Source organism: Mchenga conophoros, linkage group LG17, assembly GCF_057382185.1.
Source record: "Mchenga conophoros isolate Kocher_MC1m ecotype Shallow Benthic linkage group LG17, M_conophoros_male_GT1.1, whole genome shotgun sequence".
Lineage (NCBI taxonomy): Eukaryota > Metazoa > Chordata > Actinopteri > Cichliformes > Cichlidae > Mchenga > Mchenga conophoros.
The window spans coordinates 2,933,497-2,959,506 of NC_140542.1; the positions used below are offsets into that span (position 1 = coordinate 2,933,497).

At 41.0% G+C, this 26,010-nt stretch overlaps 1 protein-coding gene across 7 annotated transcripts in view; it reads left to right on the top strand.

Moving 5' to 3' along the window:
* LOC146554874 (DENN domain-containing protein 5B-like) overlaps nucleotides 1–26,010 on the top strand; it is an 81,930-nt gene that overhangs the window by 23,573 nt on the left and 32,347 nt on the right. For 5 of the 7 annotated variants that reach the window (XM_085252475.1, XM_085252477.1, XM_085252479.1 and 2 more), the window contains exons 2-4: nucleotides 10,875–10,934; nucleotides 18,073–18,182; nucleotides 20,981–21,665. In XM_085252475.1, coding sequence (XP_085108601.1) covers nucleotides 10,875–10,934; nucleotides 18,073–18,182; nucleotides 20,981–21,665 — 855 coding nt within the window. The remainder of the gene's footprint in view (nucleotides 1–10,874; nucleotides 10,935–18,072; nucleotides 18,183–20,980; nucleotides 21,666–26,010) is intronic. The other 2 variants (XM_085252478.1, XM_085252481.1) reach the window with 1 other exon arrangement.

Below are 26,010 nucleotides of genomic sequence, written 5' to 3' on the forward strand. Positions count from 1 at the left end.
GAGACCTACCTCGGCACTTGTGCAGGTGAAGCCAAAGGGAAGATTTGCTTCACCATATTTTCTAGTCTTTGGCTTAGAATGAAGTTGGTTTGGAAACATATTCAGCGACGCTTCATCTCCTGCTTTGCGTTTGTGTGAGAGCCCCGTCAAAAACCTGTCCATGATGCTAGCAGTGTCCAAGCGTTCCTTTTTCTTTTTTTTTCTTTTTTCATACCGCGCCCCCCCTGCAATGGCTCTGCGCCCCTCTTAGGGGGCGGGCCCCACACTTTGGGAAGCTCTGACTTAACCGGAGGGGGGGGGGGGGTGACAACAGAGTTATCAGTGGATAATGAAAACGTCTGGTTGGGACTTAGGTCAAAAATGACTGAGTAAATGAGCGAGTATAATGACTATACTCGCACTTAGAATGACCAAAGTTGGACTTGATATTTTATTTAGCATGGCCCATAATGAGAGCAAATGAAGTCATCAAGTGTTTGGTTTGGGCTGAGGACTGTTTCCTAGACTTCTTGCAGCCACAAGTGGTTGCTTTGTTTGCAGTTTATGGCTCTCAGTATTCAGGACGGAGCAGAACAACAGTCAGATTAAGCTGAATTAGTTCACAGTCAGGCTTTTAAGTCATAGTCAGAACTGAGGCTTGTTAATCCTCTGCATCAATCTCACAGAGGTGTGTGGTTGACCGACTAATGCAAATGCATCTTTTTGCTGTGTAGTCAGCTGTGGGAAGATTTTTTTATGTTTTTTTAAGAAATCTTGTTATTTTTAGGGCAAAGTTGTTTTTATGAACCTCTGTTCACTATGTAAATATAATCCACATATACACAACCCACTGTATATTACCTTAGCTCTGCAGTTTTAGCACTTTTTAATTGTTGCTGTATTTACTCTGTGTGTCTCTGAACGTTTCTGTATGAAGGGAACCTGGGACACGAGCTGAGGGGAGCGAACAGAAACAAACAGAAAGAGGTGCCATGATGTAATAAAGAGATAATGCCAGCAAGCACTGTGTATGTGGTTTTCCTGTCACACGGCAGAAGAAGAACAGTTCACTCCACTTCTTACTACCCAGTGATTGAACTAAGTGACGCCTGATTTTTACAGAATGACTGGACAGACTTTCGGTTCAGGCCTTGTGATCTCAGCATGCAAAGGGGAAAAGAAAATGCAAAATGATGACGACATGGCTTTTTGTGGACAGGCCACACTTGTAAATAACTATACAATGAAATCTTTTTAGTGGATGTGTGTATGCATTAGCACTAAATTCATGCTTTTTGTGTGTGTGTGTGTGTGGGGGGGGGGGTGTAATGTGTGTAATGTCACAACAATGTCACACAATTAAAATAACTTTTCATTATCATTTACATATATACCTGTAAAGTGTGCAAGCTGCATTCTGTTCATGTCTCTTTCACGTTGCTTCTCTATTTTTGTGGGCGATGTCGCTGGTTTTTAGAGCTTCATTAGGAAGGACCTGTTTCACTGTTTGGTTGCCACACTTTGTACCTAAGGTAGAAGGTTGCACCTTTTTTTTTACATTTTTTTTTTAAAAAGACTTTACAGTTTGCTTGCTTTGCAACATTTTCTACTAAAAATAACCAAAGACTGACAAAAACAAGTAGTCTATGATCTCGACACAGTATTCACGTGTAGCATTGTTGTTACATTACAATTCTACAAAGAGATAACGTCCTACAGTTGTCATAAAATCCAAACAGTTCATGCTTTGTTTTAAAGATATGATCGATGAAAAGCAGATTACTCTGACTCTATAATCAAAGTTGATCATTAAGGCAACAGTTCAGCACTACAACTTCAGGAAGAAACAGACACAGTAGTAGTACTTGCACATGTGTTGTATCAGTAAAAGCAGACAAGTATCAGAATAGACAGGACAGTGACGGAGAAGGAAGCTGCAGCGGTGCACACTAATGCATGTTCTAGAGTTACATAATACTGATGGGGACGTGTAACTGTGCATCTGTGTCACTGATTGGCTGATGCACAGTTACAGATCATGCTCCAGCAGTAAGATCAGATAAGAGTATGGTGTTGTAGAGAGAACAGCAAATGCACATAGCGTGAACTTCAGTCTAGGGCTGCTCGATTATGGCAAAAATGATAATCACGATTATTTTCACTGAAATTGAGATCTCGATTATTTGACGATATTTATTTAAAAATAGTCACTGTCCTCTCCAAATAACTTCTGCTTAGCTTTCTGAGCTTCCCTCGAGTCCTCTTAATCAGCGGTCCCCAACCCCCGGGCCTCGAACCGGTACCGGTCCGTGAGTTGTTTGGTACTGGGCCGCGAGAGTTGAGGCTCAGGTGTGAAATGTATAGTTTTCAGGGTGTTTATCGGTTTTCAGCGTTATTTTGTTATCATTTTTATCGTTAACTCAGTTTTCCTGGGTCTTTTCAGTGTGTTATGAATAAATTTCATTTTTTTCGGTACCGGTACTAGTTTTATTTTGTTGTATTTATCCGCGACACCTTAAAGGCCGGTCCATGAAAATATTGTCGGGCATAAACCGGTCCGTGGTGCAAAAAAGGTTGGAGACCGCTGCTCTTAATTGTTGTGACACGTGTTCGAAATGCAGAGAGGTGCGCTCGATTTGCCACACGGAGCAGCGCGAGAGTAAAGCAAGAGGGAGGGGCTAATAATCGGCTCAGTCATTTTTAATGATCGTTCAAAGCCCAGATCGTAATCGAGATTAAAATTCGATTAATTGAGCAGCCCTACTTCAGTCTATTGTAGCACGTGAGAAGCTAAAGGTCATTGAAAAGTTTTTAAAATTTTGAATTTAAAACAAAGAAAATGAAAAAAATGTTAGTTGCACATAGTATGTAAAAACAAACAAACAAGACTGTTTTTGTATGAGTGTTTTTGTGTGACTCTCTCATCCACATTCAATCACATCAATCTAACACGCTAACCAAACAGCCTAGTTCAGGGGTGTCCAAACTTCTTGCAAAGAGGGCCAAATTTTATGAAGTGAAGATGCCCGGGGGCCAATGGTTCCTTTTGACATTTTTTTCCATAACAAAGTTACGTGAAAACGTAATGAAGAACAATTTTAATAGTCATTACCTTTATTTTTAAAATGGAAATGTACCTAAATAAAAGCCACTCAGGCAAGCATGAACAACTCTAAAGACACAATTCTGCCTTTCATTTATATCTGGAGAGTCAGATAACATTGAACAAACTGTATAGAATACCCTAAATTTCCATGAGTTTGCAATATTGTTGCCTCATGAACATTTTAAACAGGAGTTATAAGTAATGAAAAGTGGTCTGTTATCAATAAAGTTTAAAAAAAGTGAATTTTGCTCTTGACTTTTACAAGATCTTTCCAGAAGTTTTTCACATCAGATCTTTCAAATCTTCACAGGAAGATTACACAACTGGGAAGTTCACTTGCCACAAGAAATAAACACACATGTAAATATACACAATATGTACAAACAAACAAACAAAATACATTTTCCTTTTGTGAATTGCATTAGTGTGCTTTATTCTTTTTACTGTTCAGGAACACATGACTAATGCAGGGATGTCACTCCTGCTCTTCTGCGTGTTTTAGTTCTGTTTCTGGTTTGCAGTTGAATCAAATAATGGCTCATCAGCACATCTCCTCATTTACCAAAGTTCTGCACAGGCCTGAGACATCATTTGATTCAGCTGTGCTAAACCAGAAAGAGACCCAAAACATGCAGGATAGCAGCTCTCCAGTAATTTGGACATCCCTGCTCTAATGAGAGGGGTGATACTGAGATCGAGATTTTAGTAAAGCGATCAGGTCTGGTTTGAGGGCAGTGGTTGAGATGCACAAAATATCAAGCAGGTGGGAGTCACTCATCCTGGATCTCAATTTCATGACAGAGAATGTTTGCTCACACAAGTATTGGAACCAAATAAGCTCAGCTTTTTCTTAGCAAGTGATCGCACTTCAGGAAACCTGTCTTTGTCCAGCTGCCAATAAAAGTCAACAAGAGAAGACTGCCGGTGTTTTCCGCGGCACTCATCGTCACACTGCAGCTCAATGAGCTCCAGCTGAAGCTGCAGAGGAGCATCATCAGGGTCCACGGAGAAGGGAGATGAGAAAAGCAGCATGTCTTTTTCAAAAACTGCAAAGTCCTGAAAGCGTTTGTTAAATTCCCCAGAAAGAGACGCGATAGCTGTTGCGTAACTCTTCACGTGGACATTAATGTCCTCTGGGAAACTGTCAATAACGTCTTTCAAAGCTGGGAAGTGTGCGGTACAGGGCTCTGTTAGGGACACGTGTCTTTGGAAAAGTTACAGTTTGGGTCCAAAGGCCTTGATGTGAGCGTATAGTTGGCTCCCCACTGCGTCTTTTCCTTGAAGATTAACATTCAGCGCATTCAGATGCTTCGTAACGTCGACCAGAAAAGCCAGATTTGCCAGCCATACAGGATCAGACAGTTCTTCCATTGGTTGTCTCGTCTCATCCAAAAACTGTCTAATTTCGCTGTAGTGCAGACCACCTCACATCGTTGTGATAAATTACGTCACCGTATTCAGCCTGGATGTCATGCAGAATCTGCTGAAACTGTCGGTGGTACGGAGCTTTAGAGCGAATACAGTTGATTGTCTTTGCTACTGGTTTCATAACATCATCAAATTTGAGATGTTTGGCACAGAGAGCCTGCTGATGAATGATACAGTCAAGTCTAACAGCGTTACCTGCTTCTTTACTGACTTCATTGCAGATCAGTGTGGACAGTCCGCTTCGCTCACCAGCCACGGCAGGTGCACCATCAGTAATGATCCCAGAAACTTCACTCCATGGTAGCTTCGTATCATCAACAGCTTCGCAAACAGAAATGAATAAATCCATTCCTCTGCTTTGACCCTTAAGGCTTTTGAGATCCAGCAGCTCCTCTGTCACGTTCATCTTGTCGTCGACTCCTCGTAAAAGAATCAGCAGTTGCGCGGTGTCAGATGCATCGGTGCTTTCATCACAGGCTAATGAAAAATATCAACTCCACTCCTCTGTCCCGCAGCTGTCTGTGAATGTCTGAAGCAAACATTCAGAAATTCTTGCTTCTTCTCGGGGCAAATGTTCTCCACCATTTTCATGACACAGTCTTTGACAAACGTACCTTCAGTGAAAGCTTTGCCATGTTTAGCTGTTAACATAGCCACTTCGTAGCTGGCTTTCGTGATATTTTCATGTGTCTCACAGGCCCGCGTAAAAAATCACTGTTGCAAAGCCAGAGCAGCTTGGAGTTGCTTCACTTTTTCAGCGCGCTCACTCCCTGTTAGCTTGTTATATGTTGCAGCAAGTTTAGTCTCGTAGTGTCTCCTAATGTTGAAATCCTTAAACAAGGCACCAGTCTCTTTACAAATAAGACAAACACAACTGCCTCGAATTTTAAGTTAAAAAAAAGCAGAGCAGAGAAGGGCGGGCTCGCAGCTCAGGTGCAGGTAGCAGAAAAAATGTGCTGCCACCATGTGGTGAAAAAGGGAATTGCATTTTTAAAGTCATGAAGAAAGTGAGCCATAAATAATACGTGGCGACCGTGGCTCAGGGGGTTGGGAAGCGTATCTGTAACCGGAAGGTCGCCGGTTTGATCCCCGGGCTCTCTGTCCTGGTCGTTGTGTCCTTGGGCAAGACACTTTACCCTACTGGTGAGGGGCAGATGGCGCGATATGCCTCGCTTCTGTCAGTCTGCCCCAGGGCAGCTGTGGCTACAACTGTAGCTGCCTCCACCAGTGTGTGAATGTGAGAGTGAATGAATAGTGGCATTGTAAAGCGCTTTATTAATACATAATTAGACTGAAGCTGCGGGCCATGTGAAATCTGACGGCCCGCGGGCCGGACTTTGGACATGCCTGGCCTAGTTGATGTCAGTTTTAATCTGTTGTTTTGTGTTAACTTTGTAGATGAGCTAATTCATAATAACTTAGCTAATTTACAAAAGTGCCTCCTCTAATCTGTGATCCAATATAATTTCCAACCTTAGTAGATCTGCTAGAATGTTGTGTCAGTGCAAATTATTTGTTGGGGAAAAAAGTGCTGTTGGTATTTACAGTGAGTGTAGTGACAAGTTTGCAGATATGGGGACTCCTTTAGCAAGCCAAAATATCAGGAGGAGAACTGAATTGTGCAAACTGGTTTATTAATGTTGTGTTTAACGGCAAAACTTTAACGCCAAAAACGTCTTTAAAAAAGCAGCAGAGATTTAAGAAGGCATGCTAGAAGACAGCAAACTTTGATTTTCTTTTAGTCATAGTCTTTTGACTAAAATGTAATTTAGTTTTAGTAATAATTTAGGCATCTAAATTATTTTAGCTTTAGTCTAGTTTTAGGTAACCAAAGTAAGATTATCGTTCACTAAATCTGATTTCATTAAAATATAAAATGTAAAAGTTTGTTGTATTTTTACACATTTTTATAAACAACCTGTGTATGGGCTCAAAATGTGGTTTATAAATATTTTGTACTTGTAAATCAGGATTTGTATGTGTAAAAAAGATTTGTGTGTGTGTAAAAAAAGATTTGTGTGTGGACTTATGATTGGTCAATGTCATGTCAATCACAAATGTAACAATCCAATCAGAGAACAGATGGGTTTGGCTGTCGGGGGGATGGGGGGGGCGCTTTTTTGAACTGCAGGTCCTTGAAGGGTAATACAGTTTGAAGCTGGAGGATCTCTATATAAATATCTGATAGCAGCTAGGTCCCCTAACTTTCAGCAGCTGTTGAAAGGAAAAAGTTGTGCTATATCAGTGGTTAGAAATACCATTATTACTTTAGGATTAGTTTAACACAAAGTCAGGGCTGACCCGGGACCATGGCTGTGAGTCACAGTGCGCAGCATAAAAGTCCAGATGCAGGATGTGCTGCTAATGCTAACTAAAAGCAAAGGATCCAGAATTTGTTACGCTGGCTGCTGGGCTCTGTGGGTTTTTGCAGCACCTCTTCCTGTACTAGATGCACCTGCTCCTTGTCGTTTCTATCTCTGACTTTATGTCCTCTACAAGAGTTTCTGTTTTTTTTGCTGGTTCTTCAAATGTTCAATAAAAACATGTATGCTAATTCATAACGAAGAAAGCTTTGTAATGAAGACTGACCCCTCCGAGAGCCAAACCCATCTGTTCTCTGATTGGATTGTTACATTTGTGATTGAAATGACATTGACCAATCAGATGAAAGGAAGAAAAATAGGGTCAAAATTCGTACTTGTAACTTGCAGAGTTTTTTTGGCTAAGTCCACACACAAATCTTTTTTACACATACAAAACTGATTTACAAGTACAAAATATTTATGACCACATTTTGAGCCCATACCTGTGGCTTCTGTAGCAGAAACTTCATTCCCTGCACAGTCGGGCTCAAAGCAAAATGGCTAAAGAATCAAACAGAAGGATGACGATGTTGACCTCATCCTGAACATTTTAATACAAGTTTTTTTTAATACAGAAAAAAAACAAAACGTTTTTTTTGATATATATATGTATATATATATATATATATTAGGGGTGCGACAATACACAAAATTCACGGTTCGGTTCGATACTTTGGTGTCACGGTTCGATATTTTTTCGATACAAAAAAAATGTTCATGCCTTTTTAATTTGTCATTTATTAAATTTTCACGGCACATTCCGCACCACATCTCTGTGCGTTCATCATTTGTTTGAAGCCAGCTCACCTCCTGCAACTACTTTTCCGAGAATACGTGCTTCTTTTGTGGTTCGGACTCCTTCTGACATTTCTTTGGAGGTGGAGGAACATCACAGTAATTGCTTAAAGGAGCTTCTTCGACATCTTTAAGAGCTCTAAACAAATGTCTGTCCTCCTCCTGAAAATCTTATGTATGCAAACACGCGTTGCAACTTCTTATCTAGTGCCCGTTTTTTATTTTGACAGCGAATGCGCACCTGTGGACCACTTATGTGCAGCCCTGGTTATATAGCTCGTCATATTGCAGCCACAGAAATTATTTTGTCCATGAAACCATAAAGCTGCACTTTCTTTTTGCCTTATAGTCTGATTTGTCATAACTTTTCCGTTTTGTGGTAAGTTTTTCTTTGGCTGTCACTTCTTCACCCTGACCTGTCTTATTTGGCTCAGCAGAACTAAAATATTGTGGCGAGCTCAGACAAGGAGGAGACGGAGGTATCGTTTGGTCTTGCTTCCCGTGAGCTAGCCAGGGAGCACAGCCGTTTATTGACATCTGCAGAAGAACACTGCCGCTAGCTAACTGCTCAGCGCGGCAACAGCACAGCAACAACAACAACACACAGGGCGCCCTCTGACCCCGGAAGGACACACCGTCGCAGCGAGAGGGCGTCACCCGTCACTATGGCAACATAAACAAAACATAACTGTACAAACAGAACCCCGAACAGCCCTGATCCGCTACAATATATATCCTGCTGCTTTTACACACTCACTCACATAAGCTCAGCGATTCTCTGCGCGATCAACCTCTCACATGTTTAAGCTGCGGGAGATTTCACTTGTCATGTTTGCATAGTAAGCTAACGATTAATAAGACGATGTCAGAGGAATTGGTGCACAAATTATCATCACTCACAGATCAGTGCTGTCGCTCTCTATACACAGTTCGCGTGATTGCAAAGTGAAAGCAAAAAAACAAGCGCAAATTCAAACGCGATTTCAATATGTCACATATTGACAGTGACTCACCGATGCCAATGACATAATTACCCAGCTACATTTCCGAAAGAATGCAAAAGCATTGACATAGATTTTTCCTTCCTACAATAGCCCGACGGGCAGGGTAGCCCGTCTGAAAAAAAATCGCTAGCCCCAGGACGTCGGGCTAGCGATTTTGCGAGCCCTGTATCTGATTGAGGAATCACTCATCTTTGGAAAAGAGAGTTTATTACAGAGAAATGCCTCTTTCCAAAATAAAAGCTATACTATCCGCTTCTTCTGGGCTATATTCTCAGCAGCATAAGGAGAATCATGTGCTAACAGCTGTCTAAATGACTCGGCTAAAGTTAGTAGCATGCTTGTTGTTTTTGTCTTTGCACTAGGATGATGTAAATGTGCAGTCATATTCGTTGTGTTCCCACTAGTGCTTTCAGGTTAATCTCGTTGAAATGACCTTAACGCCACAACACGGCAAATCTCCGTTAACGAGCTACCGCCGATCGCCCCGTGCATGGGGCTAGACGGCCAACACGTTAACGAGCTAACTGCGCTAACACACTAGCTCCCACCCATGTAATTGAGCATTGCATGGCACATCCAACATACTGTTTTACTTTAGTCCATGACTCGCTTACCTTCAGGGTCATACGTCACATGAAAACCAAAATAATTCCAAACGCCAGATCTGAATGAGGGTGGGGGAGGTCCATGTTGCAAAGAGAGCTTAACTTCTGTCTCGCTAGCTTGCCCTGCGCTCTTCCTTCTGACGATGCTGTCTGTGTTGAGCGCTCAGTGGATCTGCGCTCGACAGTGCAGCCTAGGCGGAGTAGTCGAACACAGATTCACTGAGCGCTCAGCACAGACAGCATCGTCAGAAGGAAAGTTGATAAAATAAATTACAAATGTTGTATTGTTCGATACATATGCGTACCGAACCGAAAGCACTGTATCGAACGGTTCAATATCGATACGAATATCGTTGCACCCCTAATATATATATATATATATATATATATATATATATATATATATATATATATATATATATATATATATATTTTTTTTTTTTTTTTTTTATTGAGCGTCAAGAATGTAATTCAAAGATATACGTGTAACAAAGTCACAATGCTCCTTTTTATATATGTACCCCACCCAAAGAACATACACAATCCAGAGAGACAGAAAAATAAATAAAGAAATAAAGAAAGAAAATAAATTTAAATGAGGTACATCAACATTCACCATATATAAAGATGTGCACTTAAAAGGCAATAGTTTGCACAAAATTAATCACCTTCACAACAATAAGGGTATACGGTAGCTGCCAAGTGAGTATCAGATGGGAATGGTTTTAATTTTCTCTAAATGTTTTAGCAAAGTATCCCAAACGGCAAAGAATTTCTCCTTCGAGCCCTTGAGAGTATACTTTATTTTCTCCAGCTGTATAAATTGTGTCAGGTCACTGAACCACAGAGCCGTCTGTGTTGGGTGGCTTTTGTGACTTCCAATGCAATAATATCCTTCAGCGCGCAAGCAGTGTAGTCAAAGTGATTATGTTTTTGTAGCTTTTCCTTAATGTTCTATGTCCTCTATCTGTAGCACCAAATATACCCATAACTGAAATAAATTACTGCGACACTTTTTGTGAATCAACAACAACTAACCACGTCTATCGGCGCTACTTCACTCTTTAGAATTCTTGGGAAAAACACTTAAACAGACAGTCACTTTTATACGCTGTCAAATTTACATTACAGATATGAACTGTCATCTCTGTGGTCTCTTCTATGTGAAAATGGTAAAGTTATTTGACTGCAATATAAATATGGTACACTTGCTGCTTCTGTAGTTGTGTTTTGGATATGCTGCTTGGTTTGACTCCAAAGAATGTGTTACTCACTTGCCCTGAACCTCGAGTTTCACCGACAGCTTCAAAAAGAGGTCACTAACATGAATCTAAGCATTTTAGTTGAATCTCTTGTTTCTGTTTTGTAATGTTCGAGTCCTTATTAGGAAAAAAGTGTCGTTTTACAATGTTACCGCTTCCATTTGAAGCATGTGTGTTGCATCCTTAATGGCATGCTATCATCTATTGTGTCATGTTCATGCTTACCTCATTTTCATGCATTTAATTTGCTTTTCTGTGTCCATTTATTATGACATTGCGCTCTTTTTCTGTGTTTTTTGCTCCATGTCTTGCTGCATGTGGTTCACCTCTAGCTTTGCACCGGTGGCTAGAAGCAGACCGCCAAGGCAGGGATCCAGATACTGCATCTGCAGGTAAAACACACTGCCTGTACTCCTCGATTCTGAGCTTACACTTCACATTATTTTCCTGCAAGCCAGCTTTGTTCTCACTCAACTGCTCTCTAAGTGTGTGTGATGTCAACCTTTACATATAGTCAGTGGTCCGTAGGTGCGCATGCGCTGTCAAAATAAAAGACGCGCACCAGATAAGAAGTTGCAACGCGCGTTTGCATACATACGATTTTCTGGAGGAGGACAGACATTTGTTTAGAGCTCTTAAAGATGTCGAAGAAGCTCCTTTACTTTGGTGTTCCTCCACCTCCAAAGAAACGTCAGGAGGAGTCCGAACTGCAAAAGAAGCACGTATTCTTGGAAAAGTGGTTGCAGGAGGTGAGCTGGCTTCAAACAAATGCCAGCGGACCACTTATGTGCACCCCTGCATGTAGTATTAATTTTCAGCAACTTCCTTATGAGGAAAATAAACTGGACTGTTGTATATTAAAATAAATATTTTATATAAATATATTTAGATAAACTAGGTGTGGGTGATATAGCCTCAAAATTATATGTTTTTAAAAATTGTTAATTTCAGTGATTGCAGGCAGCAGCATTTATTGATGTCATCAATCAGCTATTTTCCAAAGAGCTCACTGATGACAGATTATCTAATATGAAGTATGAACTGATTACCAAACAGTGCCAGCGGCAGAGTATACGCCGTGACATGGGATAAGTCAAAATAGCCTAGGTTCTGTTTTCCATCGAAATGTTTAAATAAAACTATGACATTACTGCTTAACACTTTAGTTTAACAAAAACAAGAACTAAAGTACCCTTACTGTGTAACTTTGGGAGCCTGCACGATATTGTCACATAGGAAATTAGAGAACAAATAAATTAGAGAATAAATAAGTAAATTTAAACTAATTAGAAATTTGAAAAAGAATCTTGCTGGTATGTTGTATCTTGGGTTAAGTTTTTAACCACTTGTTTAAAGCCCTGCTTTTTCATGCAGTTGCACCAGTAATTTCCATCCAAGCAGCTTGTTTCTACCTTTAGTTCAAACAGATTTGTAGCATATTTTGCAAAGTAATGTTCTTTGTTTGCAGTCTGATTTTTTTGCAGCTCCCAAAAAATTACGTGTGAGATGAGATGACACTTGTTTTGTATTATTGTATATGTTCTTCATATAATGCTGTGATCCAAACAGTCCCTTTCACCAGTTTACTACCTTTACTCATGGAATGAAAACTCAGTATAGCAAGTTCCACTTATTATACCAGTTGTTACTTATCAGCAATATTATGCTAACAGCGTTAGCTATAAAACCTGTTTGCATGTTTGAATTGGTCTTTCTGCACATCTGTTCATACTTCACTGTGTTTCCTGAATTATGATGAGTTTCTCTTTGCAATTAAACACATCTGAATAGAACTAAGAAAATGTGTTTATTATGTAAACCATATTCATGATTATGTCCATTAAATCTTTTCACAGTTTTAGTTTTAGGTTAATATTATTTACCAGCTTTAGGGAGTTTAAAGGCCAGCATGAAATTCTCCACATAGCACAGGGCGCATCGTACCACATATTTAGCTTCAAATTAAACTTTTGGCCCTTTTGGGGATAGAGAAATCATGTCAGTCCCTATCTGTTTGTGTTAGGCCAACATTCCTGTGCTTTGTAGTAGGGCTGCTCAATTAATCGAATTTTAATCACGATTACGATCTGGGCTTTCAACGATCATTAAAAATGACTGAGCCGATTATTAGCCCCTCCCTCATTTATCCGCGACACCTTAAAGGCCGGTCCGTGAAAATATTGTCGGGCATAAACCGTCCGTGGCGCAAAAAAGGTTGGAGACCGCTGATTAAGAGGACCCGAGGGAAGCTCGGAAAGCTAAGCAGAAGTTATTTGGAGAGTGACTGCCGTTGGTTGAAAAGAGAGTTTAAAAAAAAAAAACTTCAGTGGTGTTGCACACTATGTTATATTATTTTTTAAAGTCATTGTTAACCCTTTAAAGCCGGTCAGAGCAGCACGCTCAGTTTTGTGTAACTATTTTTAAATCCCTGTAGAACATGAACCGTGTAAGCTAGCGCAATAATTTGTTTTGCATATGAAACCGGAGGAGTTGTACTTACATCTGATGCCATCAGCTTGTCCTCGGTCACAGTTTCGTTCCACATATAGCTTTGCAAAAATTGCATAAAAAGCGCTTGCAGGAACAAAAGCATAATATTCCAGAAACACGCTTTGCCGTTCCTATCAGCTGTTCGTAACACTTCCCACAGTGAAATGATGCACATGCTGTTTTCTTTGCAAATTTGCATCATAGGATTGTTTTTTGTTTTTCCTGCAGTATATAAAAATTGCTGTATCTCCAAAATAAAACTATGAAGACACTCAAAATAAATTTCCTGTGGTGGGAAACTATTTTTTGCAACTTTATTGTATTTAAAGTTTTGAGGGATAAACCTCTTAAATTTCTCCAAGTAGAAATATATGTAAACAAAACAAAAGCGATTTTCAATTTTTTTTAGTTTATTGCACTTTTTTGCAATTTATGTAATTACTATGGACTTAATGCATACATATTATTAAAATATGGGCTATAACAGTTGTATTGATGTATAGCAACTTGAAATGCTCCCACAAATGGCACTACAGCATGTAAAAAAAAAAAAAAATAATAATATAAGCTCTGGTGGACTTGGTTCTATAGTAGGTCTTAAAGGGTTAAATAAATATCGTCAAATAATCGTGATCTCAATTTCAGTGAAAATAATCGTGATTATCATTTTTGCCATAATCGAGCAGCCCTACTTTGTAGATCCCCGTGGATCACCTCACCACCTCCATGTGGATTACAGTCTTCAATCCATTTCATCCTCTTAGCCAGTCGCTGTCTCTCATTTCCTGTCTGCATTCTACAACTGACAATGCTGAATGTAGGTCAGCTTATTTGAACTTGTTATCCAAATCAGTCCCTCTTGTCTTCATGACTAAAGCGAGTTATTGTTTTGGGTTTTTTTTTTAGTTATTGTGCTTATGCCTGACTTCTCTTCTCTTCTGCCTTAGAGTTGACAGCCTTATAGTAAAGCAGTTATCTCCTGGGGTAGACAGTCAAATGTCTATAGCACAGGTGTCGAGGGCCGGTGTCCTGCAGGTTTTAAATGAGTCCTTGATCCAACACAGCTGATTTAAATGGCTAAATTACCTCCTCAATATGTCCTGAAGTTCTCCAGAGGCCTGGTAATGAACTAATCACTTGATTCAGGTGTGTTGACCCAGGGTGAGATCTAAAACCTGCAGGACACCGGCCCTCGAGGCCTGGAGTTCCCTACCCCTGGTCTATAGGTATGAGAGAGCAGAATGGGCCAGTTTTTTCCAAGTTTCTCTCCTTTGTATATTAGATGTTGCTTTAGTGATTGTTGTAAATGTTATCCCTGATGCACAATAGCGAGTATATTGCAGTATTGCAGTACCCATGAGAGCACTCTTAAATGCTTTGGCTTCAGGCTTGATGGTGCCCTTCACATCTGGTGAAGGGCACCATCAAGCAGAAGAAAGAGTCCTATCGGGCTTGGTTAGCTTGTAAGATTTTGGAGGCAGCTGGCAGGCTCCTGCAGTCCAAGTGGAACACAGCTCAGGCAGTCACTGGAAAAAAACTTGGGTGTAGGAAGACTTTGTTATGGGAAAAGAAAAAGACTTTGATCTGTCTCAAAGCAATTTTGGCAAACAGTCGGGTGACTTGGGAGAGGAAAACGGCGCTCTATTTACATGGTACATGGCGTGAGGTGCTACTGACCTCAAATGAGGATATAGTCGAGCCTCCTTAATCCAATTGAAATGTCTTCTATAGAAAAAGCAGAGTCTGGGTGGTCACTAGACAGCTTGTTGGTGGTAGGGTCCCTGGGGTGAGGTAGCCATGGTCTTTAAGGCCCTGGATGTTGTAGGGCTGTTTTGGTTGACATGCCTCTGCAGTGTCACCTGGAAACGTGGGGCAGTGCCTCTGGACTGACAGACTGGGATGTTGGGTCCCATCTTTAAGCAGTGAGACTGGAGACAGTGCTCTCAGGTGCAGCCTCAATGGGATGGTCTACATCAGGCTAAAGGAAAGAAGAGTCTATCTGTTAGTCGAATTAGGATTCAGGCAGAAAAACACAGTTTTCGTCCTGGTCACAGAATGCTGGACCAGCTCTTTATCCTCTTGAGGATATTGAAATGTGTGTGGAAACAAGGTGACCGGTCTACATGTATGTTATGGACTTGGAGAAGACATTCGAGCATGTCCCTCTGAGCATTCTGTCTGAGATGCTTCAGGAGTATGGAGTGTCCGGCCTGTTGCTACGAACCTTTCAGTCCTTGCACAGCTATTGAACTTGGTTCACACTGCGAGTCAGACTCATTCCTGGTGGGTAGTAGACTCCACCTTCTTATCAAAATTGTTATGGACAGAATTTCTAGACAAAGCCAAGTGAGTATGAAGCAGCATCAGTAAGAATTGGCACCTCCAAGTTTGAGACTATGGTTCAACCAGAAAAGAGTTAAGTGCCCACTCTGGATAAAGGACAAGTTGCTGCCTCAACTGGTATCTTAGAGTCTTGTTGGGCATTTGACAGTGATGACCCCTGGGGACCTCCTGAGTGAGGTGTGCCAGGAATATCCTACTGGGATGAGTAAAAATCACCAGTATTGGTTTGGCTTAGAAGAAAAGGTTTGATTTTGGAGGAAGTGTGGACATACCTGGTGATTGGGGATAGGGAGTAAGGGCTAAGGGCTTCTATTAGAGTAGAGTAACATTGACGCAGAGCTCCTGCCAAGAGCAGTTGAGGTCTCCCAACTGGAAGCAGTGGTAAAAGAGACACTTCTTTTGTTAACTTAATAAAAACAGGGATGTATGCATGTGAAGACTGGGATGCACAGAAGTGCTCACTAATAAACTCCTTTGTTACCCAGGAGGTGTCCAGGCATTGACAAAACAGTGTTCACCTGTCCCTTTAGCCTTTCCCAGTTCAAAGTTATGCCTTCAAAATGAGGAACGAGCCAGCTAGTTTCCAGAGGCTGATGGAGATAACATTGGGTGATCTCAGAGGTTGGTCCTGCTTTTTGTACTTGGATGATTTTTTAATCTATTCTCCAACCAGAGAACAGCATTTTTTCATCTTTGGGCTATATTAGACAAATTAAGGCAGACAAAACTCACTGTTAAGATGAAAAAAGCCAGCTATTAGAAATGGCAGGCTGGTATCACAGGTTTGGTATCTCTCAGATTGCTGAGCCACTGAAGTGAAAAGGACCCAAAGTCCATTGGACTCCAGAATGTCAGCATTCCTTTGATGTCTGATATCTCAGGCCATCCCAACCCTGACCTAACCTTTGTGGTGTATACAGATCCCAGTGATGTTGGACTTGGAGTTGTGTTTGTGCAAACAAAGTAGATTATGCAGAGAAATTCTGGCCTATGGCCTGCATTTATTCCACTACAGAAAACGAGTGCTAACTGTAGTGTGGGCATTCAAGAAATGGAGATACCTGATCACTCCTCCTTGGTTTGGGTGTTCAAAACCTAAAAGGGATCTGCACAGTCACTTGCTGGATCCTGTATCTGCAGAAGTTCACCTTTACAGGTGAGTACAGTAAAATATAACACTGCTAAATGCTTTATCCAGAGCCCCTAGTGACCCTGCCAGCAATGAAACCCAGGTTGCCAGCATATTATCTGTTAAAGGGGAACCTCGCAAGCACATTTCATTATCAGATGAGGACATATGGAGAGCCAACCAGAATGATGCAAAAATACAAAAGATTTACCATGCTAAAATAGATGATGGGAATCTCACTGTGACTGAGGCTACCAAGTTCACCATCCTGGAAGACAAGGTCTACTGAGTCTTACAGCTTCAGGTTTGCATACCAGATTGTCTCTGGGAAACCCTTCTACAGTTGTTAGTTGATGACCCTACATTTGGCCACTTTGGCAGATACAAAGCCTAATAAAGGGTGCAAACATTGGTATACTGGCCAGGAATAGGTTTGGATTCGAAAAAGTATGTACAAAAGTCTCATGTCAGCCAGAAATAGAAGCCAGAAACCCGTAAGGTGGCGGGAAAACTGCTACAAATCCTAGTGACGAGGCCCTGGGAGATGTTTGAAGAATTCCCTTGGATGACTGACTAAACGTTTCTCCCAGTGAAAACGCTACATCCAGATAAACTGAATCAACCTTTTAGGATTTTGATTTCCTTCTTTTGGGTTCTCTTCGTGGATTAAAAACCCAAAGTGGGGTATTTTACATTCTATGATGTAGACTTGAATTGACAGAGGATAACCAAAATATAGAGATTTTTTTTCTTTGTGAATGAACTGAGTTAACTGGAACTGGGCTCAGCTAGCCAGAATTGAGAACAGTTATTTCTATTTGAGGTTTTTCATATATTGTTTTCCTTTATGAACCACTTGAGTGGTGTTGTTTTTTCTATTATATAGTATTTAATAATCTCTTTGAAAACATCTTTGATTGCATCTTCAGGAAAGCTCACTGCAGAGCTTCCAGGTGCACAAGTGTGAACTTGGTGTTATCTGCTTTGCAGTTCAGTCGCTCACAGAGATATTCTGTCCATTTGGTTTACTGAGCCAGTGCTACTGATTCTGCTAAGCTTTATGTTCTACTTCTGTATCTCATGTCCAACATAATTGGAACTGTGTCAGGACCACTTTTCAAACTAGGGTTGATATTTTATTTGGAGTAATGTGTTTGTAAAATCATATGCCTATTTTCTGGAACCTCCCAAAACATTCTTGCAAATTCTAAGGAGGGGAAAGAACCCATCTCTGCGTTTTCACCTGCATACATGACAAGCACACCAGACAAGCATCGAGTTTAGCAGCAATAGCCCTCACAGAACAAAGTAGGCATTAATATAACAGATATGGCATTGCATAAGTCAGAAAAAGCATGGGGAAGCATCCTACAGAGTCACCAGCAAACAGTATCCTGCTATTTGTGAACAGCACGCCAAACGGGTATCCGTTTAGCTAAAACTGAGGTGGGCTGGCATTGAGCTCAGCTGATCTGGAGCATGACTCTGCAGCTTCAGGCCCAAGTTGTTTGATTTTTTGTTTGTTGATGCATTATTACCTTTTTATTTTCCCTTTCTCATTTGTCCAGGTGAAAACTTTGAGCAGAGTCCCCTGAAGAGGACATTCAAGTCCAAAGTTCTGGCACGTTATCCAGAAAATGTGGAGTGGAACCCATTCGACCAGGATGCTGTTAACATGGTATGTGGACTGTGATTTCTGGAGAAATGATAGGCAGAGGATAAAGGAGGCTATGGATTCTATCAAAATTACGGCGGGAAGAGCCCAATGGGATCATTTCTAGAGGAAATGGGGCAGATTAGTGGTTTTGGCCAGAGGCAGAGGAAGAAGCTTTTGAGGCTTTGATTTAAAACACAGTTGGGCCTCAAGGAATTGTGGGTAACAAAGCAATTAATACAAATCCCCTCCAAAAAGTTTTACATTTAAAGCTGTACTGACAGTGGCAGAGTTATGGTTTTGATTTAGGTCTTTTAAAATCTTGTCAAGAGAAGAGTTCCACACTGCCAAACAGTATTTGGGATAGAGATACCAGACATATATGAACAGATACGAATCACATGTAGATGAAGAAATAATAGATTTTTAAGTTTAGACATCTAGGAAGATCTATAGCAACACAACAGTTAAAAGGGACAGGCTATGTACTGAATATATAGCTTTACATTCTACCTGTGGCAAAGGTGATGCGCACACATGCAAATATGTGCCTTAAAGGGAGTTTCTACTCTGCAAATAAAATATTTTTAAAGTGCTTTCATATAAATAAATTACTAAGTAGTGTAATCAGCTGCCTTTCGAGTGAATCTCTCATTTTATATGCAAAAGTAAACTTGATGATGGCAGTCCCTGCTCTGCTCTGAAGCATAGGTGAGCCCAACGTACTGGGCCGTCAGCTAGTTCTCCACCTGCTGCGAGCAGAAGAAATCCTACCATCTCCAACTGTAGTCCTAGACAGCAGAGATGGACCACATGTGACAGCAGGACAGGAATGAAGGAGACATGACCAGCACAGTGTTCGTGATGGAAACAAAGGCGTGTACTCTCCGTGTGGATAAAGAGTACACACCTTGTTTTCCACCTCACCCAGCACCACATCTTTTAAATAATTCAGCCGCGCATCTCTCCTTACATTGACATGGAAACAGTCCATTATGCAGCAGTGCAGCAGCTGAAACCTGATGATGCCATGTCAAGGGCATTTAATGACAGAAATATCATTCTTTCTTTTCCCATGTTTTCTGATCATTACAGCTCTTTAAATCATTATCATTATAGCCTTAAATCTCTTCTTCTACCTACATACCTCCATCATCTCTTCATCTTATTACCGTCTCACCGTCTGTGGAATCTAATCTCCTCCTCTTTAGGTTTCTGCTGGGAGGGAAAATCATATATTTGTAAATGGCAGGGAGGTTTGCCCACTTCTTATGGATATGGTCCTGTCAGTAAAGAGAATAAATACAACCAAATGAGTATTAGCCCATGTTCTGCAGGCACAGAAATCGCACACTTTTCAAAACTTTACATTACACTAATATATATACTAGTATACATATATACTAATATACTAGTGTATATATTCCCATTCTTGCTCTTTAAGTTAAACCACATTTTACATACTAGATCTCTGATGTGTTGCAGTCTGTGAGCAGCAGTTTTCCTGTACCATAAACAATAAACCATGCACATAGGTTGAACTGCTGCTGTCCTCATTTCTTTTTCACATCAGTATTATAAACAGGAAGACATTTAAATTTGGTTGTTTTGTCCTTTAACTGCTACATCGTGGAGCTCATAAGTATATTGGCTCCTACATGAACAGCCACCCTGCACCGGTATCTCCTGTGTTGCTCCTCACTCACGTAGTTAGATGATTGTTACTGCTTCCTGGTTCATTCTGCAGGCTTGTACTGAAGCCTGGTTAATGCTTATTTGAGACAAGACTTGCCAGATGTCATCATTTATATCATTATCTTTCATTGCTGACTGAACTGCTCATTAAGAGCCATGGATAATCCAATCAGGCCTAAATATTTGTTTAGATGCCCGTCAGCACAGAGCACAATAAGGAAGAGAATTCAAAATGTCAACAAATCGTCAAAACAATTATTGTGGATAACAGTTTGTGTGCATGTACACATGCATGGACATGGTGACTTGAGACTTGTCTCCACAGTGTGTCCTTCGTCTCAGCAGCCAAGTAAACCTGATGATGGCAGTAACTGATAGAGTTTGGCTGTGAAAGCAACAAGTGATCAAGTAATCATATGACACGTGATTGCTATAGAGAGTTAGCAAATTTATTTAATAATTAATCTTCTCCTCATTTCTTGAAAATAGTGGATGTGTGGTATAAGATGCCATGAAAGACTACCTCAGTGCCGTAGTTAACATATTCAGGTATTTTGTTTTGTCACAGCAACAAACAAATCAGTTCAATAAGGACAGATCATTAGAAAGAATCACAGAATACTCCGATGGTCTGTCTCGGCAAAACAGAACCCCAGCTGTAAAAAGGATTAGGTGAGGACCCCCTGGAGCCTAGACACCGTTGGTGGAGATGAAGGTGGCTTGAATGGAGCTTGAGTGATGAGATGGAGAGGTGGTGGGTTGCACAAAGACGCAGTGAGGGTACGTGGCATGAATGGAAGTGATGAAGTTCAGATTTAGCCGGCAGCACCTTGGAGCGGACAAATGTGAGGCCATAGATCTTCCTTATTGAACTCATTATAACAATAAAATGGAAAACAAAAGCATAAAACCGCAGAAATTCAAATTTGAGAATGGTCATGCAGAGAATCGCTGCCTTTTTCTTGTAAGATTTTCAGCTGTAGAATTAAATGTAAGAACCATTTTTACCGGTGTTTGAAAATCCTATGAGATCTGGAAAAGTGAAAGATTATGGACACATAAAAAGATTCCAGCGTGAGTGAATCAGAACTGACGCGATGACTTCTGTTTGCCCTTTCTCTCCGCAGCTCTGTATGCCCAAAGGTTTGTCATTCAGGACACAGGCAGACCAGCGCGAGCCTCAGTTCCACTCCTTCATCATCACCAAGGAGGATGGATCTCGAACATATGGTTTCGTTCACACCTTTTATGAGGAGGTGACCAGCCCACAGATCTGCTCTGCCATGCAGACTCTCTACCAGATGCACAATGCCGAGCAAACAAATGCCGCTTCTTCCTCCTCCTCTTCTTCCTCCAGCATGGACTCACTAGCCAGCAGTTTAGATGATGGTTACTCCCCCACCTCATCATCCTCATCATCTTTATCTCGTGCAGCGGGGAGCTATGACTCGTCACGGGACACGCTCTATGTGTCCAAAGCCTTGTGTCTGATCACGCCTATGCCCTTCATGCACGCCTGCCGGCGCTTCCTTGCACAGATGCACTCTGCTGTCATAGCTGCAACCGCACCCCCCTTGCCACTGGAGAGCTACGTTTACAACATCCTGTACGAGGTGCCGCTGCCTGCTCTGGGGCGTTCACTCAAATTCCACGGCATATACGAATCCATTGTCTGCCAAAGGCCGGGACCAGGAGAGCTTCCCCTGGCCGACTTCCCCCTGGCAGAGGCCTTTTCTCTGCTAGGCGTGGAAAACCTGGTCCAGGTGTTCACCTGCACCTTGCTGGAGATGCAGATTCTGCTGTACTCACAGGGTAAGTACATTCTACACATGCTGTTGGATTTCTGGTGCTATTACACTTTGAATTGGTTCTGCATACAGAATACAAACAGGCTGTGTCACCTATACCACACATTGTTAGATAGTTCCATTAACCTATTCTCTAAACATGCTTCCAACATGGTTTCAATGGACATTTTAACATGTTATAGGACCTGGAGAGTCATTGATAAGTTAAATGTCCAGTCATCAGCTTCAGTTTACCTTATTTTAGTAATATCTTATGTTGCCTTATGAACAATTGTTACACTACTGTAACATTATACAGTAGTGGGAAAAATGTTTGCCGCCTTCCTGATTTCCTATTTTTTCTATGTTAGTAACACTTAAATGTTTCTAAATTTCTAAATGAAGGTTTATTATTATTAAAGGGGAAGAAATCCAACCCTGCACAGCCCTGTGTGGAAAGTGGGAAAATACTTTCAATTCAATTCAATTTTATTTATATGGCACCAAATCACAACAACAGTCACCTCAAGGGGCTTTATATTGTAAGGTAGACCCTACAATAATACATGCAGACAACAATTATATGACCCCCTATGAGCAAGCACTTTGGCAACAGTGGGAAGGAAAAACTCCCTTTTAACAGGAAGAAACCTCCAGCAGAACCAGGCTCAGGGAGGGGCGGGGCCATCTGCTGCAAGTAGCCAGGACCAGTAGCAAAGGTAACTTTGTGGACTCACGAGACAAAAGTTGAACTTTTTGGAAGGCGTGTGTCACACTGCATAATGCAGCGTTTCAGAAAAGGGACATAGCAGCAGTAAAAGATGGTGGTGGTCGTGTGATGGGGCTGTTTTGTTGCATCAGGACCTGGAAGACTTGCTGTGGTCCCTAGCTTTTGGTCACTGTAAGATGATGGCACATTTTCATTTTTAATCATTGTTATGTTGCCAGTTTGTGGGTAGCTAACATATGATCAGCATATTTTGGTTTCATTTCCAAAATTGGGACAATTCAGCGTCCTGGGTGCCGGCGGAGTTAAATTATGTTAAAGATGCATCTGTCTCGGCAGTAGTTGGATCTCCACTCCACAGCCATCTGATAATCTGCTGGTCTGGCACACTGTGAGGATATGGGCTCAGATGACAAAACACTTCTGTCTGACTGATTTGTCTTGTTTGAGTCCAATCGCATCAAATGACCCTTTCTAACCATCTACAAGCAATCCTGTATTTCAAGATTGGCGTGGACGGAGCACTAGGTGCTTTAATGATTTGTTCACTGATAATAACTTAGCATCTTTTATGAAACTCTCTGAAAATTCACATTTATTCAGGCGTCTTCAGATTAGACACTTTCTTCAGTCTTAGATGTCGAACTTTCCTGAGGTACTTTGAAGACGGCAGATATGTTCCTAACTTTGCGTCCAACTCAGAAAGGGTTAATATCTGCTATCTGTCACATGCTGGTGGGCATTAAAGGCCCTTCGATTGTCAGGCATTAAACTGCTTGTGAGCAGGACTTAAGCATGTCTCTGTCTGAGGATATGTGAGATTCAATATTTAAGTTGATAAATTCAACATCCTTCTGTCCCGACCCACTCGCACTGGCTGAGAGATCTGATGTCCTGTCTAAGCCTGGAAAAGATCTGTTCTGATTAGCGATACCAGCAAAACATACAAACAGCTGTGAGGGTCCTTGCTGAAATATTTGCAAATCTCCAGGCCCTGAGTTCATCACTGCTCTATGCATGTAGATATTCATTTGTTTATTCTTATATATTCTTATTCTATATTATTTTTTCTACATATATATTTCTCTATTTAACTGCCACCTTAACAATAACTAAGTTTAGCTCTGTTCTTTCTTAGAATCTAAGACCTCATTGCAATATGCTTTTTTCCCCTTTCACAACCTCTGCGATGTTTTCTTTTTTATTGTGCTTGTTATTAATGTGTGTGTATTCTGTTTGGTTAACCTCAATAAAAATATTTGAGAAAAAAATGAAATCAAATTCAATTAATCAACTTCAGAGGTTTCAGTGGATACATTTTTGTCTTCACTCTATTATGCTATGATGTCGTTTCTTACTTTGAGGCCTTTTAGCCACTGGAAGCTATTGTAAGGCTTTCTGTCTGGTTGCCAGAAGTTGTGGATGTCTGTGGAGAAAATTTGTTTCAGAATCAGAATACTTTATTCATCCCGAGGGAAATTAGGGTTACAGCAGGCAGCACGCTAATGGCGCATGCGCACTCACAAAGGAACCTTCTGACCAACTTTACACAAACATCACATTGGGCAGACATGTCAGAAGGTAGGCTGATAGGAAAAAACAACGAAAATACACTACATGAGGTAAGAGGAGGAGAAAAAAACTCCACTCAGACTGAGCTCCTAGTGGGAGAAATTCAAATTCAAATTCAAATTTTATTTGTCACGTACACAGTCATACACAGTACGATATGTAGTGAAATGCTTGGACAACTGCTCGTGACCTAAAGGAAACAAAAAAGGAAAAGGCTATGAATAAGATAGGAAATAAATATGAAAAATTAAAAAGGGTAAATTTAACTAGGAAGGAATAAAATATAAATTAAGGTTAAAAATGAAATAACTGTACAACACAAATTAGAATGAAGGGTAAATTTAACTGGGAAGAATAAGATAAAATATATAAATTAAAGTTGAAAATGAAATAACTGTACAACAAAATACACAATATAGAACTATATAAGAATGTATGAAGAAATCTAAATATAAATAAATATATACACAATAACAGCAGCTGTACAAGTATTAACCGGAAATGAAGAATATAGTGACCAGTGTTGTGCAAAACCAAAGTCCAGAAAGTCCAGTGTGTGTGTAAGAACCATATGTGTGGGTCAGTACTGTGTGGTGGTGTGATTGAGAGACCGTATCGCCTGCGGGAAGAAGCTCCTCCTCAGTCTCTCTGTGTTGGTCTTCAGGGAGCGGAATCGCTTTCCTGACCTCAGCAGAGAGAACAGTCTGTTGTTGGGATGGCTGAGGTCCTTCACCATCTTCCTGGCCTTGGTCCAGCACCGCCTGCTGTAGATTGAGTGCAGGTCAGGGAGCTCGGAGCGGATGGTGCGCTCAGCTGACCGCACAACCCTCTGTAGAGCTCGTCTGTCCTGCATGGTGCTGTTCCCGAACCAGGTTAAGATGTTTCCCGCCAGGATGCTCTCTATGGTGCACGAGTAAAAGTTCCTGAGCACCTTGGAGGGCAGTTGGAAGTCTCTCAAGCGTCTGAGGTGGTAGAGACGCTGTCGGGCCTTTTTCACCACGGTGTTGATGTGACAGGACCATGACAGGTCCTGCGTGATGTGAACTCCGAGGTATTTGAAGCTGTCCACTCTCTCCACTGGGCACTCGTTGATGACGGGGGTCTGGTAGTTCCTCTCCTGCTTAGTGCTGAAGTCCACTATCAGCTCCTTTGTCTTACTGACGTTTAGAAGGAGGTTGTTCCTCTGGCACCAGTTCTCCAGAACAGTTTGATAACAGAAAAGAAAACATACTGTTCCTGTTTTCTATACTTTGAAGCGGAGAAGCATTAGAAACTTGTAAAGTAAAAACTCAGATGAAAACAGAGAACACTGTAATGAGGCTTTATGTGCATATCACACTCAGATACACAGTGATCAGATTTCCCTGCTTCTAGGATTCCTTTCATTTATTATTGACAGCTGCAGTGAGACGCAGTGTGTGCGTTCCTCACTGTGTTAGAGTATTAGAGCCAAATGCAGAGAATCTAGTGTGTAGACTGAGATCATTATTTGTCCTACATTCCTCAGTCATACTCTTTTGCAGTTTCAGTGCAGCTTCAGCACTCTCTCTGCAGCTTGTTTATCTTCTGTGCATGATGAGTCATGCAAAAAGAAGCTGTTAGCTCATATACCAGACCTTCAACTCCAAATCAAAAAACGCCAGTTTTTTTTTTTGTTTTTTTTTGGCCTGTCCCGTTTGGCTCTTTTGCATCAGAATTGTTGTCTAAAGGCAAAGAAAGATACCCAACGGATTTACTTTACCAAACTGACCATCCCAGCCTTGCCGTAATGGTCCATTTGATTCACCTTTTATTGTTTATTTTATTTTCACTTACTGAATACGGGACAGACTTGACTGGGGGAAAGAAGGGGAGAAAGAAAGAGGGAAAGAGAAACAGCTGAGAAGAGGGACGGGGGAGAAGGGCAAAAAACAAAAACCAGCAGAACGGGCAGAGAAAAAAAAATGCATATATCAATCACCTGGGTCACCTGCTGAGAAAGAAAAAAGAAAGCAAGCAGAAGAGAACAAGAGTAATAGAATAAACAACATCACAATGATATATGGGAATACAAACGCCAGTTTTAAAGGCG